Source organism: Gekko japonicus, unplaced genomic scaffold (assembly GCF_001447785.1).
Source record: "Gekko japonicus isolate JY-2015 unplaced genomic scaffold, Gekko_japonicus_V1.1 scaffold241, whole genome shotgun sequence".
In the NCBI taxonomy this organism is placed as follows: Eukaryota; Metazoa; Chordata; class Lepidosauria; order Squamata; family Gekkonidae; genus Gekko; species Gekko japonicus.
In genome coordinates this window covers 1,425,908-1,441,368 of record NW_015160216.1, presented here as the reverse complement: position 1 = coordinate 1,441,368, position 15,461 = coordinate 1,425,908, and the positions used below count along the sequence as shown (strand labels likewise).

The 15,461-nt window shown below is 42.2% G+C and overlaps 1 protein-coding gene across 1 annotated transcript in view; it reads left to right on the top strand.

Annotated features, from left to right (window-relative positions):
• ST3GAL6 (ST3 beta-galactoside alpha-2,3-sialyltransferase 6) overlaps positions 1-14,432 on the top strand; it is a 24,595-nt gene extending 10,163 nt beyond the window's left edge. Inside the window, exons 4-6 of the mRNA XM_015410731.1 lie at positions 6,916-7,068; positions 9,344-9,603; positions 13,378-14,432. Coding sequence (XP_015266217.1) covers positions 6,916-7,068; positions 9,344-9,430 — 240 coding nt within the window. The 3' untranslated portion in view covers positions 9,431-9,603; positions 13,378-14,432. The remainder of the gene's footprint in view (positions 1-6,915; positions 7,069-9,343; positions 9,604-13,377) is intronic.
• The last annotated feature ends 1,029 nt before the right edge of the window (positions 14,433-15,461 follow it).

Here is a 15,461-nt window from a genome sequence, read left to right as displayed (position 1 = left end):
GCAGGAACTCATTAGCATAGTAGGCCACACCCAACAGCAGAAACTCATTAGCATATCAGGCCACACACCCCATATGGTCATCCAGACATACCCACCTTATGCACAGGTGCATGGTAGGGTCTGATATCTTAGGTACAAAACAGACTATGAATAGGTCCATTGAGCCCACTGAGATGGCTGATTCCATAGAATATACTCAACTGGCATATGCCTCTACCAGATTAAGCCATAGTCTCTATGTCCTCAGTTCCTCAAAACTAATGTTAAGGGAGTCTTTGTTATCTACTGCCAAGGACCAAACCAGCAAGGTCCACTTACTATGCAAATCACGTGTTAAGTATGCAACTCAACAACGAAGTAAGTAACAAGTGAATCAGCTTTATTGAGAACGAGAACTTCCAAAGATCACACCGCATCAGACGACACGATTACTCCACACACACAACAACAGTGGAGCATAGCTCCTTTTAAACTCTCCCGGGCTGGGGTAGCCACGCCCTCACATAATTAACATCCAATCACATTACATGGATAACGACCAATCATTAGTCTTCCCTCCAGCACAGACTCTTACAATTCATTGGTTACAATACATGCTTCAGCCAATGGTGGTGTTCCAGATTACAATCCGGCTGAGGTTTCAAGCTTTACATTACATGTCAATGGCAAGACACAACATCACTGCTCCCCCACTCATCCCCTCTAAACCTTCCTTCCTAGTTATGAGATTAACATAGAGCTTTAAAAATAAGACATGTAAGGCTAAACACAGCGATAAACTATAAGCACATTTTTTCCAATGTGCTATAAATCAAATATAGGATTAAAGGTAATGAAAAAATCATCTTAATAACAGTAATTTTTAGAACTGAATTTAGAAGCTAGATATAATAGCAGTGGTAATGAAAGGAGAAAGGTAAAGCCAAAGGGCCAGCCCACAGCATAGTGCTCTCTGAACAATCTGAAGAACATTGTGCAATTGAAAAGTCACATTTATATGAAAATGTATGGCATCCAGAAAACAGCTGAAGAAATAAGACAATCCTGTGAAGAATATGGCTGACAAGGGCACTCACAGAGATGGAATTACTACAATCAGTCCAATTCACAGTTTGGGAACAGTTTCCTGAAGCACTATGAAACACATTGCCACAAATACAGGTGTTAAACATTGCAAAGGCAATAAGAATTGGAAGCAATCTGCAACTCAACTTCTAACAAATGAATTTTTAAAAGCAAACAGTGTAACACTATTGATTTCTTCCCTGAGCGAGTTCTGACTCAAGGCCCTGTATCTTACCCACTATCTCTGTAACAGGCTATCCAAAAACAGGTTTATGTAATCTCAATGTTACTAACTTACTTCTCTACAATTCAAAGCTACAATAAGTAGCTTTGATCAGCCATATTATTTTGAAGGTATCACTGATGGGGCCTGGTGGCATTTCCATGCACAAAAGTGGACTTTTGCCCACTAGCAAGACTAGCAGCATGTAAGTAATGGAAAGGAAGCATTGAGCTTCCACTGAACTGCCTGTCCTATTTAAAGTAGTCTATTCAATTTCCTGCTTTCACGCAGTATTATTTACACCCATTCCTCTTTCTGCTATAGTATATAGAAATACCAATTCCCTTACTCTTAATAGCTGCAAATTCAATATAGAACCTTGTTTAAAGTTTTGAATTTACAGCCCTAGCTCCCATGACCACTTCTGAAGCACCCCCTAAAGAATCCCTAACATACTGATTAAAATGGCAATCTGTAAGCAGAATGTGATGGTATCACATCATGAGAGTATCACATAAATACATTAAGCAGTCAACACAAGTTAAAAGGTAGGCCACTGAATTCTGCACTAATTAAAGCATCTGAACAGTCTACACTGGAAAGTCAACTCACATGTGCTCCTCCAAGGATTTTTTTCCTTCCCCAAGCAGGGTTTTTAAGTCAAGTTTGAACTACATTCAAAGAGAGCTTTTAAAATGTACACAGCATAGCATCACACCTGCAATGTGAGGTGATGGGGGGTCCTTTCTACCACATCACTCTCCTGCATGCAAGGACCACGCCAGTAATCCTATGTTCGCTAGCAGAAACAAACCCCAGGCTGTCAAGAGCCACAACAGGCCATGATATTCTTTAAGGGCCCTTCAACTGGACAAAAGCACATGGCTTTCCCTGCTTCAAAAGCTCTAGCCAAGCCCAAGCGATTTCAATATTTATTGGTATGCTTAAGATTGTTATTTAACAATACAACTGTACGCTCACTTGGAAGTAAGACACCTTGAGCAATCTGGAACTTACTTGCAATTGAGCAAGTATACTTTTGTTCAAACTACAAAGCCAAGATCTAAAACTCGGCACACGTTAGTCACGTGGATCCCCCCCAAAGGCTGCTTCGTCAAGGTTTTAACTGTTTGCTAAGGACTGTCACATGCTTCTTGTGCTGGTGAAACAGGGCAGGAGAAAGAGAAGCAAAGGGTTTATTTCCACATAATCATAAGTAGCCATTCTAGACACAAACAAAGGGCCCACTCGTTCTAAGGGGAACCGTCTGCTGAGGCAGGTGTCACCGCCTCCACCGTGCCCTCGCTCAAAGCAGGGGCATCTCCCTCTCCTTTTGTTCCCTGCAGTGGCTAAGAAAGGAAATGAACATGCGCCCTTCGCCTGATAGGCTCTCTGGACCGGGCCTGCTCAGGCTGCCACGCTTAGTTGGTCAGTATCTCTCTGCACAATAACCTCATCCTCCTCCTCCACTCCCCGCCCACTCCATTACTCACCGGCAGCCAGCAGAAAGGGTGGGGGGAATGAAAGGGAAGGCCCTGATCTCGCGAGAGCAAATCACAGCTGTCGGAATTTTCAGATTTTTAAACCCCATCTAGCCTGATCTCCTCAGATCTCAGGAGTTTAGCAGGGCTGTGCCTGGTTAGTATTTGGATGGGAGACCACCAAGGAAAGCCAGGGTTTGTATGCAGAGGCAGGCAATGGCAAACCATCTCTGTGTCTCTTGCCTTGAAAACCTTAGGGAGCATTAGAACTAAAAAACTTTCCTTTCCGCTGAAAGATTCAGAATCCCTCCAAATACAGCAACATTCTTAAATGAAAGGCACCCATTGCAGCCTTCCGGACCGAGTCTCTTCCTGCCGGGTGCTCGCACGAGGGGGGTGGGGGCGGCAGCAGACTGGTTCTCCCCTCCCTGAGAAGCTGCCAGGTAAGGTGAAGCCCAAGCAGGGGCAGGAAAGTGGCAGGCATGATCTGGGTCCCCGCCACCACCCACCCCAATGCACCAGTCCTATTCGGAGAAGAGGGCTGGTGTTGCAGGCAGGCAGGCCATCAGCAGATGAGGGTGCCCCCCCACCCTGTGGTCAGTTGGCAATGCTGAAAAAGGACCAAGCATCATTTTCTCTTCAAGAGGCCTTTAAAAGCAGGTAGACCCCCCAACCCACTAGGGCCGCTACCTTTCTCCCTTCAGCTTTGCTCTGCTGCTGTCAAGGACTAGCTGGACCCCACGGCAAACAAAGTGGGGTGACGCTTTATTTGCCCAAAATCCAAATGCCAGAGCTCTGTTGGAATGTGAAGCGTGGACAGAGTGGGGCCAGCCTCTCCTGCATGGGTAGTTGTCAGCTGAAGGGCGCAGAAGGGGTTAACCCTTCTTGGCTCCTCACTCAGAAGGGGAAGGGCTTGACTGGGAAGCCTGACGACTTGCCCCCCCCCTCCACCCAGGCAAGCTGGGAGTGCCTCTGGAGAAATGCTTGCAAACGAGCCTCTCTTCCCAGGGAAGACTTGGAGCACTTTGTAGCGCTGAGGGAAGACTGCAGAGTTGCCTGAGACCATCCTATACCAGCATCAACAGGAAGTTGCCAAGTAAATGAGGACATTCTCTGGCAGTAAGCCTGTGAAACTGCAACTTGATGGCATCTTCCACCAACAATGGGAGATATATGGGAAGCAGTATAGGAGAGCTTTCTAGGTGCTCTTATGGGGCACAGCTGGAACATTCTCAGTGTTTGGCCCATCTCTGCCTTGCACATTTTATTTGGAAGGTACCTTTCTATCTTTTTCTACATCTCTTTGGAATAATTATTTCCCCAAACCAACAATTCAGTTTTCATAGAATCACAGAGTTGGAAGAGACCATACAGGCCATCTAGTTCAACCCCCTGATCAATGCACAATCAGCCTAGAGCAGCCCTGACAAGTGTATGTCCAGCTGCTGCTTAAAGATTGCCAGTGAGGGGGAGCTCACCACCTCCCTAGGTAGCTGTTTCCACTGTTGCACAAATCTTACTGTAAAAGAGTTTTTCCTAATATCCAGCCAGTACCTTCCCACCCTTAATTTAAACCCATTATTGTGAGTCCTATCCTCTGCTGCCAACAGGAACAGCTCCCTGCCCACCCCTAAGTGACAGCCCTTCAAATACTTAAATAAAACAATCACGACCCCCCTCATCCTCCTCTTCTTGAGACTGAACATTTCCAGGTCCCTCAGCCTTTCCTCATAGGGCTTGGTCTCCAGGCCCTTGATCATCCTCATTGCCCTCCTCATCACGCTCCATTCTGTCCTCATCCTTTTTGAAGTGAGGCCTCCAGAACTGCATGCAGTACTCCAGGTGCGGGACTATCACATCTTGCAATTTGGATGTTATGCCTCTGTTGATTCACCCGAAGATTGCATTAGCCTTTTTTGTCACTGCATCACATTGGCTGCTCATATTTAACTTATGGTCCACACGTACCCCAAGATCTTGTTCACACACACTGCTACTCAGAGGTGTATCCCTCATCCAGTATGTGTGTTCCTCATTTTTGTTACCCAGATGTAGAACTCAGTACTTATCTTTGTTATGTTAAATTGCATCTTATTCACATCCACCCACTTTTCCAGTGTGTTCAGATCTCATTGAATTCTATCTCTTTCTTCTGGTGTGTTTGCTGCTCCTCTCAATTTGGTGTCATCTGCAAATTTAATGAATAGCCCCTCCACACTCTCATCCAGATCATTTATGAAAATATTGAAAAGTACTGGGCCCAGAACCGAACCCTGAGGCAACCCTCTGGACACCTCCCTCCATTCAGATGAAATGCCATTGACAACTACTCTTTGAGTGCAGTTCTCCAGCCTCATAAGAACATAAGAACATAAGAGACGCCAATGTTGGATCAGGCCAAAGGCCCATCTAGTCCAACACTCTGTCGCACAGTGGCCAAAAATACCAGGTGCCATCAGGAGGTCCACCAGTGGGGCCAGGACATTAGAAGCCCTCCCACTGTTGGCCCCTCCAAGCACGAAGAAGACAGAGCATCACTTGCCCCAGAGCCCCTATCTATTTGTTGTTGTTGTTCAGTCGCACAGTCGAGTCCGACTCTTCGCGACCCCATGGACCAGCTCCCGCCAGGCCCTCCTGTCTTCCGCCGTCCTCTGAAGTTGGCTCAATTTCAAGTTCATTGCATCTATGACACTGTCTAACCATCTCATCCTTTGCCGTCCCCATCTTCTTTGACCTTCAATCTTTCCCAGCATCAGGGTCTTCTCCAGTGAGTGCTCCCTTCTCATTTGGTGGCCAAAGTATTTGAGCTTCAGTTTCATTATCTGGCCTTCCAGGGAACAGTCAGGGTTGATTTCTTTTAGGATTGACTGATTTGATCTTCTTGCAGTCCAAGGGACTCTCAAGAGTCTCCTCCAGCACCATAGTTCAAAAGAATCTATTCTTCAGCACTCGGCCTTAATGCAGCTAAGTGTAACTTAATTTTTTCCCCACAGAGTAGTTAGGACCAACACATGCCCCAACAGCTCTCTTCACCTCCAAGAGACAAGCTGTGAGCCACATTCCAGTTGGCCTGAGTTCACTCTGACCTCACTCACTGGAGACAGATTCAGATGGGTAGCCGTGTTGGTCTAAAGCAACAGACCAGAGTTTGAGTCCAGTGGCACCTTTAAGACCAATGATTTTAGGTGACAATATACATCCTTGTCGTACTCCTTTTCCTATGCTAAACCAATCAGTTGTTCCAGATCCGGTTCTAACTGTTGCATCTTGACCCTTATACAGTTTTCTCAAGAGACATGTGAGGTGGTCTGGTACTCCCATCTCTTTAAGGACCTGCCATAGTTTGTTGTGATCCACACAGTCAAAGGCTTTAGCATAGTCAATGAAGCAGAAGTAGATGTTTTTCTGGTACTCTCTTGCTTTCTCCATAATCCAGCGAATGTTGGCAATTTGATCTCTAGTTCCTCTACCTCTTCGAAACCCAGCTTGTACTTCTGGCAGTTCTCTATCCACGTACTGTTGAAGCCTAGCTTGTAGGATCTTGAGCACCCCTATCTATACCTTGTGGCTAATAGCCACTGATGGACCTCTGCTCCATATGCCTATCTAATTCCCTTTTGAAGCCGTCCATGCTTGCTCCTAGAGTCCAGTCCACAGTCCTCTAGCTTACCCATCAGAACATCATGGGGAACCCTGTCAAAAGCTTTACTGAAATCCAGGTAAACAACATCAACAGCATTCCCTCGATCCAGTCAGCTTGTCACTCGATCAAAGAAGGAAATGAGGTTGGTCTGGCAGGACCTGTTGGGAACAAATCTGTTTTCTACCAATGAGTTTTCTTCCAATGAGGTTCCCAACCCACCCAGTGAGAATTATGCTAGTGATGAATGTAGTTGTCTGTGTGTAGAATGTCCTGTTAAATGTAAAACTGGTGACAGAGTGACTGTGTGGTCCTTTCTTTCCCCAGTGGTAGTTTAATTGGCGTTTCAAGCACATTAAAACTGTTTTTAAAAAAAAGATACACAGTTTGATATAAGAAATGCAGCTTGACACACTTTTCATAAGAGAAATAATTTTGCTTGTTTGGGAGTATTTGCAAATCAAATGCTTTCTTTACAAGGTTTGTACTTTTGTGTTTGTTTTTAGAAGCCAAAGCATCCCACAACAGGGTTGATCGCCATTACTTTTGCATTACATATATGCAGTGATGTCCATCTGGCAGGCTTCAAGTACAACTTCAGTGACAGAAACAGCGTCTTACACTATTACGGCAATGACACCATGTCTCTGATGATTCAGGTAGTATGCTACTCTCTTTTCTGGGTAATGGTTTGGGTCATGTAGAAAATCTCCACTGATGAAAAGTATTTCCAGCAGTGGAGCAGGACTTCTCCCCTCCCACCTCCCATTGCAGTTTTAAACGTCCCCCAAAATACCACTCCTGAGGGACATGGGACAGCATGGAGAAGCTGGAGGTCTGCAGCCAGAAGGAATAATCAGCAAACATTTCATTAGTGGAAATTAGGGTTAGGGTCAGTGTTCCCTCTAAACTGGGTTAGTGTGAGCTAGCTCACAGTTTTTTAGCCTCCGGCTCACACATTTTTGTCTTCGCTCAGGAAGGCTGGCTCCAGAGCAAACTACTTTATGCAGTACACAAATCACTTGCTCACAACTTTAATGCCAGTAGCTCACACAGTAGAATTTTTGCTCACAAGACTCCACAGCTTAGAGGGAGCATTGGTTAGGGTTAGGCTAGGTCAAAATGTCTTTTTTCTAGAAAACTAGTGAGAAGAGGGAGGCATTGAGATAAGTGGATGGTATGTTCCTGATCTGGGAATCTTGCATCACTTCTCACTTCAGCTGCATTATTTTGACTTTTGACAAAATACAGTTCAGGCCTCTTTATTCATTACAGTATGACTAAGAAATATTTTAATTGTACACCTAGAACTATAGAATGTGTATGTAACACATATTGCCCAGTGTGAAATAGCTTTCAACACACAATATCTCAAACAGAGTTTTTGCAGTATTCTAAATGCCCCAGTATTCTAATGCTCCAGTATTCTAATGTTCAGTATTCTAAAACGTCCATTTCATCACAGCTGCCAACCTGACATCACTTGCACAATTTGAGAAAAATATGAAGGGTGACCCTGTGCAGCTGGGCTCCCCGTTTTTGTCATTTCAGAAAATTTCATAACAGCATTTATAAAATATATTGGAGTATTCAAAGCATTTTGCATTCATTGTCATAGTGTAATCTTTACAATAACCCTGTAAGGTAGCTCAGTATCCCTCTGCTTCCATTGCCAGTTCAGGGACTGAGACCCATTTTATTTTATTTATTTATGGGATTTTTATCCCGCCCTCCCCCAAAAGTGGGCTCAGGGTGGGTTACAAGGTACCAATAAAACATACAAAATAATTCCATATGTTGTTGTTAGCCATTCAGTCGTGTTTGACTCTTGGCAATTCTATGGGCCAGCTCTCTCCACGTTTTCTGATCTTGTACTGTTTCTTTGAGTTGTTCCATGCTCAGGCTGGTGTCGTTGTTTATGGTGTCTAGCCACCATGTTCTTTGGTGGCCCAGTTTCCATTTGCCACTAACCAATCCACATAAATTTAGTTAAAAACCTAAAAACCAACTAAACTACATGACAGCGAGATGGTAATACCTAAACCTCAGGGATATACTGTGTATGACTCAAGAGAGGCCAATCAAATAATAGTCCCCCCCCCCCAATCTGTGATACGTTGATATAACTGACAGCTTAGGCTGGTTGAGAGGGGGTCTGGGTAGAGCAGGGGAGGCCAGATGTAGTGAAGCATCTGCCACCTCAACCAAATGCTGTCGGAACAGCTCTGTTTTACAGGCCCTGTGAAGTTGTAACAAGTCCCGCAGGGCCCTGATCTCAATTGGGAACTTTCTCTAATATGAGGCTCAGAGACTGAGCTCATGGCAGAAACAGAATTTACACTGGGGTTTCTTGATTCATTGCTCATTTTCGTAACCCTTGTTGGCACATGTGTTCTTATGATACTGTATTGACCTTGATCTTCAAGAAGACACACACTCCTGCTACATACAAACAAGCCTACCTTGCAAACTTACTGAATCATTCCCCACATAATGGGCTTAGTTGCTCTTGTATCCTGTCAGAACACAAAATATAGTTTGCAACTGAAAGGTTAACGGAGAAACAAATTGCGTACATGGCCATGTTGCATATTTGCATGTACTTCCAGTGACAGAAACCTCTGCACAGATCATTATGACAGCTTACCCCTCTCTGGTACTGCTTCTGCAGCACTGGTTGCAGATATGCCATTAATTGAATGGACTGTCCTCAGTTGCCTTCTGTCAGTCTCAGAAACACAGTGGCAGGCAATTCTGTGGCAAATGCATCCATAAAATGCTGTGAAGTAGCCTAAGAGATATAAATGGATGCTTTTGAGAGTTTACAGTGGGATTGAGGGCACCTGATTTTCTCTGGATTTCCCAACAACAGGGATCCTCCCATGTGCTGTTTTCCTTTATCACTAAAGTCTGTATGATTTTTATTTCACACAGAATGGGTACCATGACATTGCTGCTGAACAAAGACTTTTGAAGGAACTCATAGACCACCACATTGTGATCAACTTAACAGAAGAATAAGAATGGAAGACAATTGCTATTTTTGCCCAGATTGATTTTTTTTTTTGCATTTGGACACATTTATTTTTAAAAATGTTCATAGCTCTCAAGATATTTAAGAAGAAGCATATGGAAGCCATGCTATGCATGTCTCCCAGATGTAACAAGTGTAGCAGAATGTCCCTGCCTTGATGGTTAGTATTTGAATGGCAAGAACTAGAATGGGTAACTGACTTGTGTGGGTCAAGAAAACTGACTTTTCCACCGTTACATTTGAGAATGGCTAGAAGAGAGAAGGGTTAGAGAAAGTAAAGCATGTGGGGCCTCTGAACAAAGAAAATCTTGTAAGACAGGATATCATATGTGTTATTTAGAAGAAGGCTAAACATGCACACGTTTCCAAGAAGCCAGTGCGCCCATGGATTAAGACAGCCAGAGTGGTGAAGTCAATAGACTATCATCTGGGACCAGTGTTCCCTCTAAGCTGAGTTTAGTGTGAGCTAGCTCACAGTTTTTTAGCTTCCAACTCACACATTTCTGTCTTAGCTCAGGAAGGATGGCTCCAGAGCAAGCTAATTTATGCAGTAGCCAAATCGCTTGCTCACAACTTTAATGCCAGTAGCTCACCAAGTAGAATTTTTGCTCACAAGACTCCACAACTAGAGGGAGCATTGTCTGGGAGACCCAGATTCAAATCTCTACTCTGCCATGGAAGCTCACCAGGTGACCTTGAACTAGTCAGTTTCTTTGAACCTAACCTACCTCACAGGGTGATGGTTGTGAGGGTAAAATGGAGGAGAGAACAAAGATATTGTAAGCTACCTTGGGTCCCACTGGGGAGAAAAGGTCGATATATGTACTTGCAACTCTATTGTTTGCTCTAAAGCTAAAGTATAAATAACATTGGTGACCAGATGCTGATAATTTGAATCTTTTATCATTAGAAGTTCATATTACAGAAAGAAATCTCCTTTTAATTAATGAAACTGCAGATAAATCAGTTGAGGTATTGGAATATCATGGTCTGGAAACACTTTCTAATGACTCTGAAACGGCTACATTTCTCTCCATTTTAGTTGAGGTCCATGAGTTTAGTTAATTCATTTTTATCCCGTCACTTAGTCCAGAGAGCTCAGGGGTGGGTGTACATGGTTCTCTCCTCCATTTTACCCTCACAACCATCACCCTGTAAGGTAGGTTAGGTCAAGAGAGAGTGACTGGCCCAAGGTGTTTGTGTTTCTGCAGGAGTGTGTTGATACAGATGTCTCCCAGAGGCTGCAGTGGTTGCTGAAAGCATAATCTAGAGGCCCCCGGCACATCTGGTTCTCAGTGTCTGCAGCACTTCGGAAGTTCACTGCAAGCAGCCAGTAGTTAATAACACCGTGAGAACCTATCATTGTCTGATACGTTTTTGTATCTAAAGAGGAAGCACACCCATCCCCCAAATTCTATGCTGTAATAATGTCTATGCACAAGGCTGACGCTCATGTCAGGGAAAGGAAACCTAAAAGCTGAGATGTTCTTTAAATGTTGAACCATTGCCATGGTTTGTCTTCAGAGTTCCCTACCCAATATCTGCTTCAGAAGTTTAATCAGGATCTATAATTAATAAAATTGATACTGTAAGGTTTATCCAGGTGGACCTTTTACCTAATAAAGTCTAATAAATAGATTTTAACAGCTTCAAAGCAGGGAAAAACTGAACAAATTTGGCCCACTCTTCCTCAGTGCTGTGCAAGCTACTCTCTTTGTTGCTCTGAGTCCCATCTGATTGGTGTCTTATGTCAGGCAGCTGAACAGCTGCAGCCACAGCATGGAGGATTGGCCAAACTTCAATTTTCAGAGTGTTCAAGGAGCTAAAGACCTAATTCAGTGTCACACAAGTATGTATTACAGAAGGTCATCTGATCTTCATCAGTGTCTATCAGCTGAGTGTAAATGTACAATATGATCAGTATATAAGGGGTCCTACCATTCCACTCTTCTATGTCTCTCGGGGCCAAGGAGCCTTACACCAATGCTAAAGACTTCTTCTGGTGCCAGAAGAGCACTCTGCATCAGAGGCAGGTTTTTTGCATTGTTGGAATACCATTGTCATTAATTGAGTGGAGCTGATAGGATCCAGCCCCAGGAATATGTGAATACAAGATTTTAATTGGTTAAGCACATGTGAGCGCATTACGCAGAAATCAAGAGGTTATAAGATTGTAAAATATTGACCCATACTACACTGTTTCCTGGCTATGCTGGTTTCTGTGAGTGAAGAGCTTTGAAATTCAGGTCATCTTTAAAATCATATCCCTGAATGGATGGACTAATGATGATGCCTTAATAGTGCCAAAATAACCAGCCTGACCACAAAATCCTCACCGAAACTTTGCTCCAAATCTTTCCTTAAATGATGATGCTCTTTCTTTTCTCTCTATCTTTTCTTCCCAGGTTTTCCTTAGCACAAGCAGTTGCAAGAGCATTGTGGCATTGCATATGGTTTCTGAAGGCTGATTGTCAAGCGACAGTAAAACCATATTACAAAATAAGGACACTCTGTGTCTGAATAATTAACATTTCCCAAGAAAGTGATGGGAAGATTCCAGTTGCCAATTTACTTTATGGCAGGGCTCCTTAGATTTTAACAGATAAAGCAGGCAGAAATCAAAATTCTTTCCTGGCATCGAGAGGCCCTGATTTGTGATGGTGACAGGGAAAATTCACTTGCTGATTTCTGCCTGTTTCACAGCCGACAGGCCATAGCAGGGAGGGAAAAAATGTAACAATCCAGGTGGGTGACTTTTTTCAGGGGTAAATCAATAAATAAAGAATCCTTACAGGATCATATTCAGAAAAGCTAGGTGAATAAGGAATTCTTACATATGTAGACTTAATTTTGTTGAATTTATTTAAATATTAAATGTTATCCCTGAACTGACAGTTAATTTGTACCCCATGGAGTATTTTTAGTTCCTCCAAATGTGTGACTTCTTCTGCAGTACCCACTTAGATACTCTGTTGTTTAGATAAGTCAAATATCTTAGTGATGCTTTCAGAAGAAGATGTTCCTAAATTTTAGAGTAGCTCCTGGGTCAATTTTATTTTCAGCTTTAATCCCAGTTTTCCAAATAAATATAACATTGCCCATTATTTTTTAAGAAATACTTTGATGTTTCTTAGCTGGTTTTAGCCCTTTTCCCTTACTACAGTTTTGACACTCCCACATTACATACTGAGAGAGAGTACTGTGTGTGATCCCCGTAATACATGCCACTGCCATCTAATTGTTCAGCTTTGGTGTGCACTACCAGAAACCCAGTTTTGTTGCATTTGCACATACTGAAGCTTAAATATACTCATGTTGTCCTGTTCAGGCAAAATGATGATTGCACCTATTGGGGCACACACGGTAGGAGCACAAAAAAAGGGGGGGGGAGGACAATCTTCATAAAATTAATCAATGCACAGCCATAATCAATGCACAACCATAATGATAAATATATATCAAATTACAAAAATATAAGAATCAAACATGCCTCTGTATACAAGAACCATATATCACAAATGCCCTGGGCTCAAAGCTTGTCTTGAATCCTTTATCAGATTTGGTAGCTTTATATTCAGATGACCATTTCATTGATTCACAGGTGAAAAACCCAGTTATTTATGCAAAATTAGTAACACCAATAATAAAGATTAGAAATTATCTGCATCATCTTAAAAATGCCTCATAAGTCCTGAGGAAGAAGGAAAAAATCCATCCAAGTTGTGCCATAAATTCTTCTCTTCTAACTCTTCCAGCCTCTTTTGGTATAATTCCAATTCTTGTGTATTGATGTGTATTCTTAGGGCTTTTGTAATTTAATATATATATATTAAAATGGTTGTTGTACCTTGATCTATGTGATTGTATGAAGATTGTTAGATTTTTTTTGTATTCATTGTTTAGAATCCTTTTTGTTTTCATGTTTATAATCTAGGTTTCCTAGAGGATCTGCTTCTGCTTCTTCTTTTTGTATACCTATGCCAGCCAGAAGAAAGATATGGGGAAGGCAAAAAAGAGAAATCTGAAGGAAAATTACCTATATTTTATCAAAACTGTTGATAGGCAACCATAAAAAGTGAGAATGTTTGTATTTCACACTTCTACTTTGCACATGCACTTATAAGCCAAATTTACATCTTTACATTAAAATACAGCACTGATTTTAGATAGTTTGTTGACATGTCCATTCATGGATGACTGTCTTGACTTATCTGTCAAGTCTTATCCGTCAGTTGTCTTGTACTGCAAAGCTTCCTATTCTGAGCCACTCTGAATTCTACTTTTAATATCAGTACTGCAGTAGCTGTGTGAGTCCCACAATTATGCAAGTAATCTCAGGAATAATAACCAGTATGACTCAGCTGGTTTTTTTCATTCCTCCAGAAGCAAAAACATTTCAGAAGGTTTCCTTCAGTCCTCCATCTTGTGCTCTGTTTCAGTATGGTGCTTTCTAAGATTCATGAGCTATAGCACCGGCCCCTGGTATAATCCAGGAGGTATTGCATGAAAACTGGTTTTATTTCTTATCCACCTATCATTGAAGTCAACTAAATAAGTAACACTTGACTTCACAGATTTTGAGTCTGGGCTTCAAGAGATGGATTTATCTGTGCTATTTTTTGGAATTATGTTTTCAAAATTGGTTTGATAATTTAGGAGAATCCTGGAATATGTGAAAAACCCTGCATTTCAGATTTTCAGTCTTGAATCATTTACAGAGTTGGGGACTGAACTAATATTGCATTTGTGCACGTCAAGCAAACATGGTTGCAACCTAAAATGCATTAGCCCTAGTCTGGAGAGAGGAGAAAAACGTGATGATAACCATGTCTTTTTCTGTCACCAAAAGCTGTCTTAATTTTCTTAATGTTTAATGTGCTCTCTCAGTGTGTATACTTTATGTAAATTTATGGGTAAAATGTATCTTGATAAATGTAAATAACTCTGGCGCTTCAATTTTGTGTTTGATGTCCATGGACCCAAATTTGAGGGCCCATTATTAATGTTTGTTTAAAGTTATGAAGTTAAAGACTTATTTTTATATAATAAACATGTAAAAATGGTCTGTTACTGTTTTCATTACATGTACATGCAGTTGCGTTGTAGTGCAGCTTAGATGGGCCATGCAATACTGGTTACAGTATCAAAGAAATGTTGGCCTTAAGGGATACCACTGCCATTTTGCATCATATAAAACAGTCTCCAGATGGCTATGAAGATGTTGTTTTGCAAAAGAAAACAAATCATAGTTTTGGGAGCAGTACATCTGTGTGCTATACAGTCTTCAAAACACTGGAGAACTTTTCACATTATCTCAGAATGGGCACAACACAGGGCCTCAAGAGTAAACTATTATTTGGAGTGCAATCCTAAACCGATCTACGCTGGGTCCAATTCAGGTCTATTCAATGAGGTTACTTCTAGGAAAGAGCTCTTAGGATGTCCCTGTTAGGGTTTACTGCCTTTACCTGCATAATCTTGAGCTAGTTTCAAATGGTGGGATGGATCTATGATTGGCTGAATACCTAGCGTTCATTCTTTTAGTGGTAATTATCTCGCTTCTGATCCAACTTTTGAATCTCGCTTCTGATCCAGCAAAAAACGTAAAAACCAACAATAAAACTTTCTTCAAATACATTAGAAGCAGGAAACCAGCCAGGGAGGCTGTGGGGCCCTTGGATGACCAAGGGGTAAAAGGAGTACGGAAGGATGATAGGGAAATGGCTGAGAAGCTAAATGCATTTTTTTCCTCTGTCTTCACTGTGGAAGATGAGAAGTGCTTGCCCACTCAGAACCGCCGATTTCAGGAGGGGTGTTGAAAGACCTGAGTCAGATTGAGGTGACGAGAGAGGAGGTCCTAAAACTGATAGACAACTTAAAAGCTGATAAATCACCAGGCCCAGATGGCATACATCCGAGAGTTCTGAAAGAACTCAAATGTGAACTTGTGGATCTCCTGACAAAAATATGTAATCTTTCCTTAAAATCTGTGTCCTTACATATACAGTGCCCTGCAGA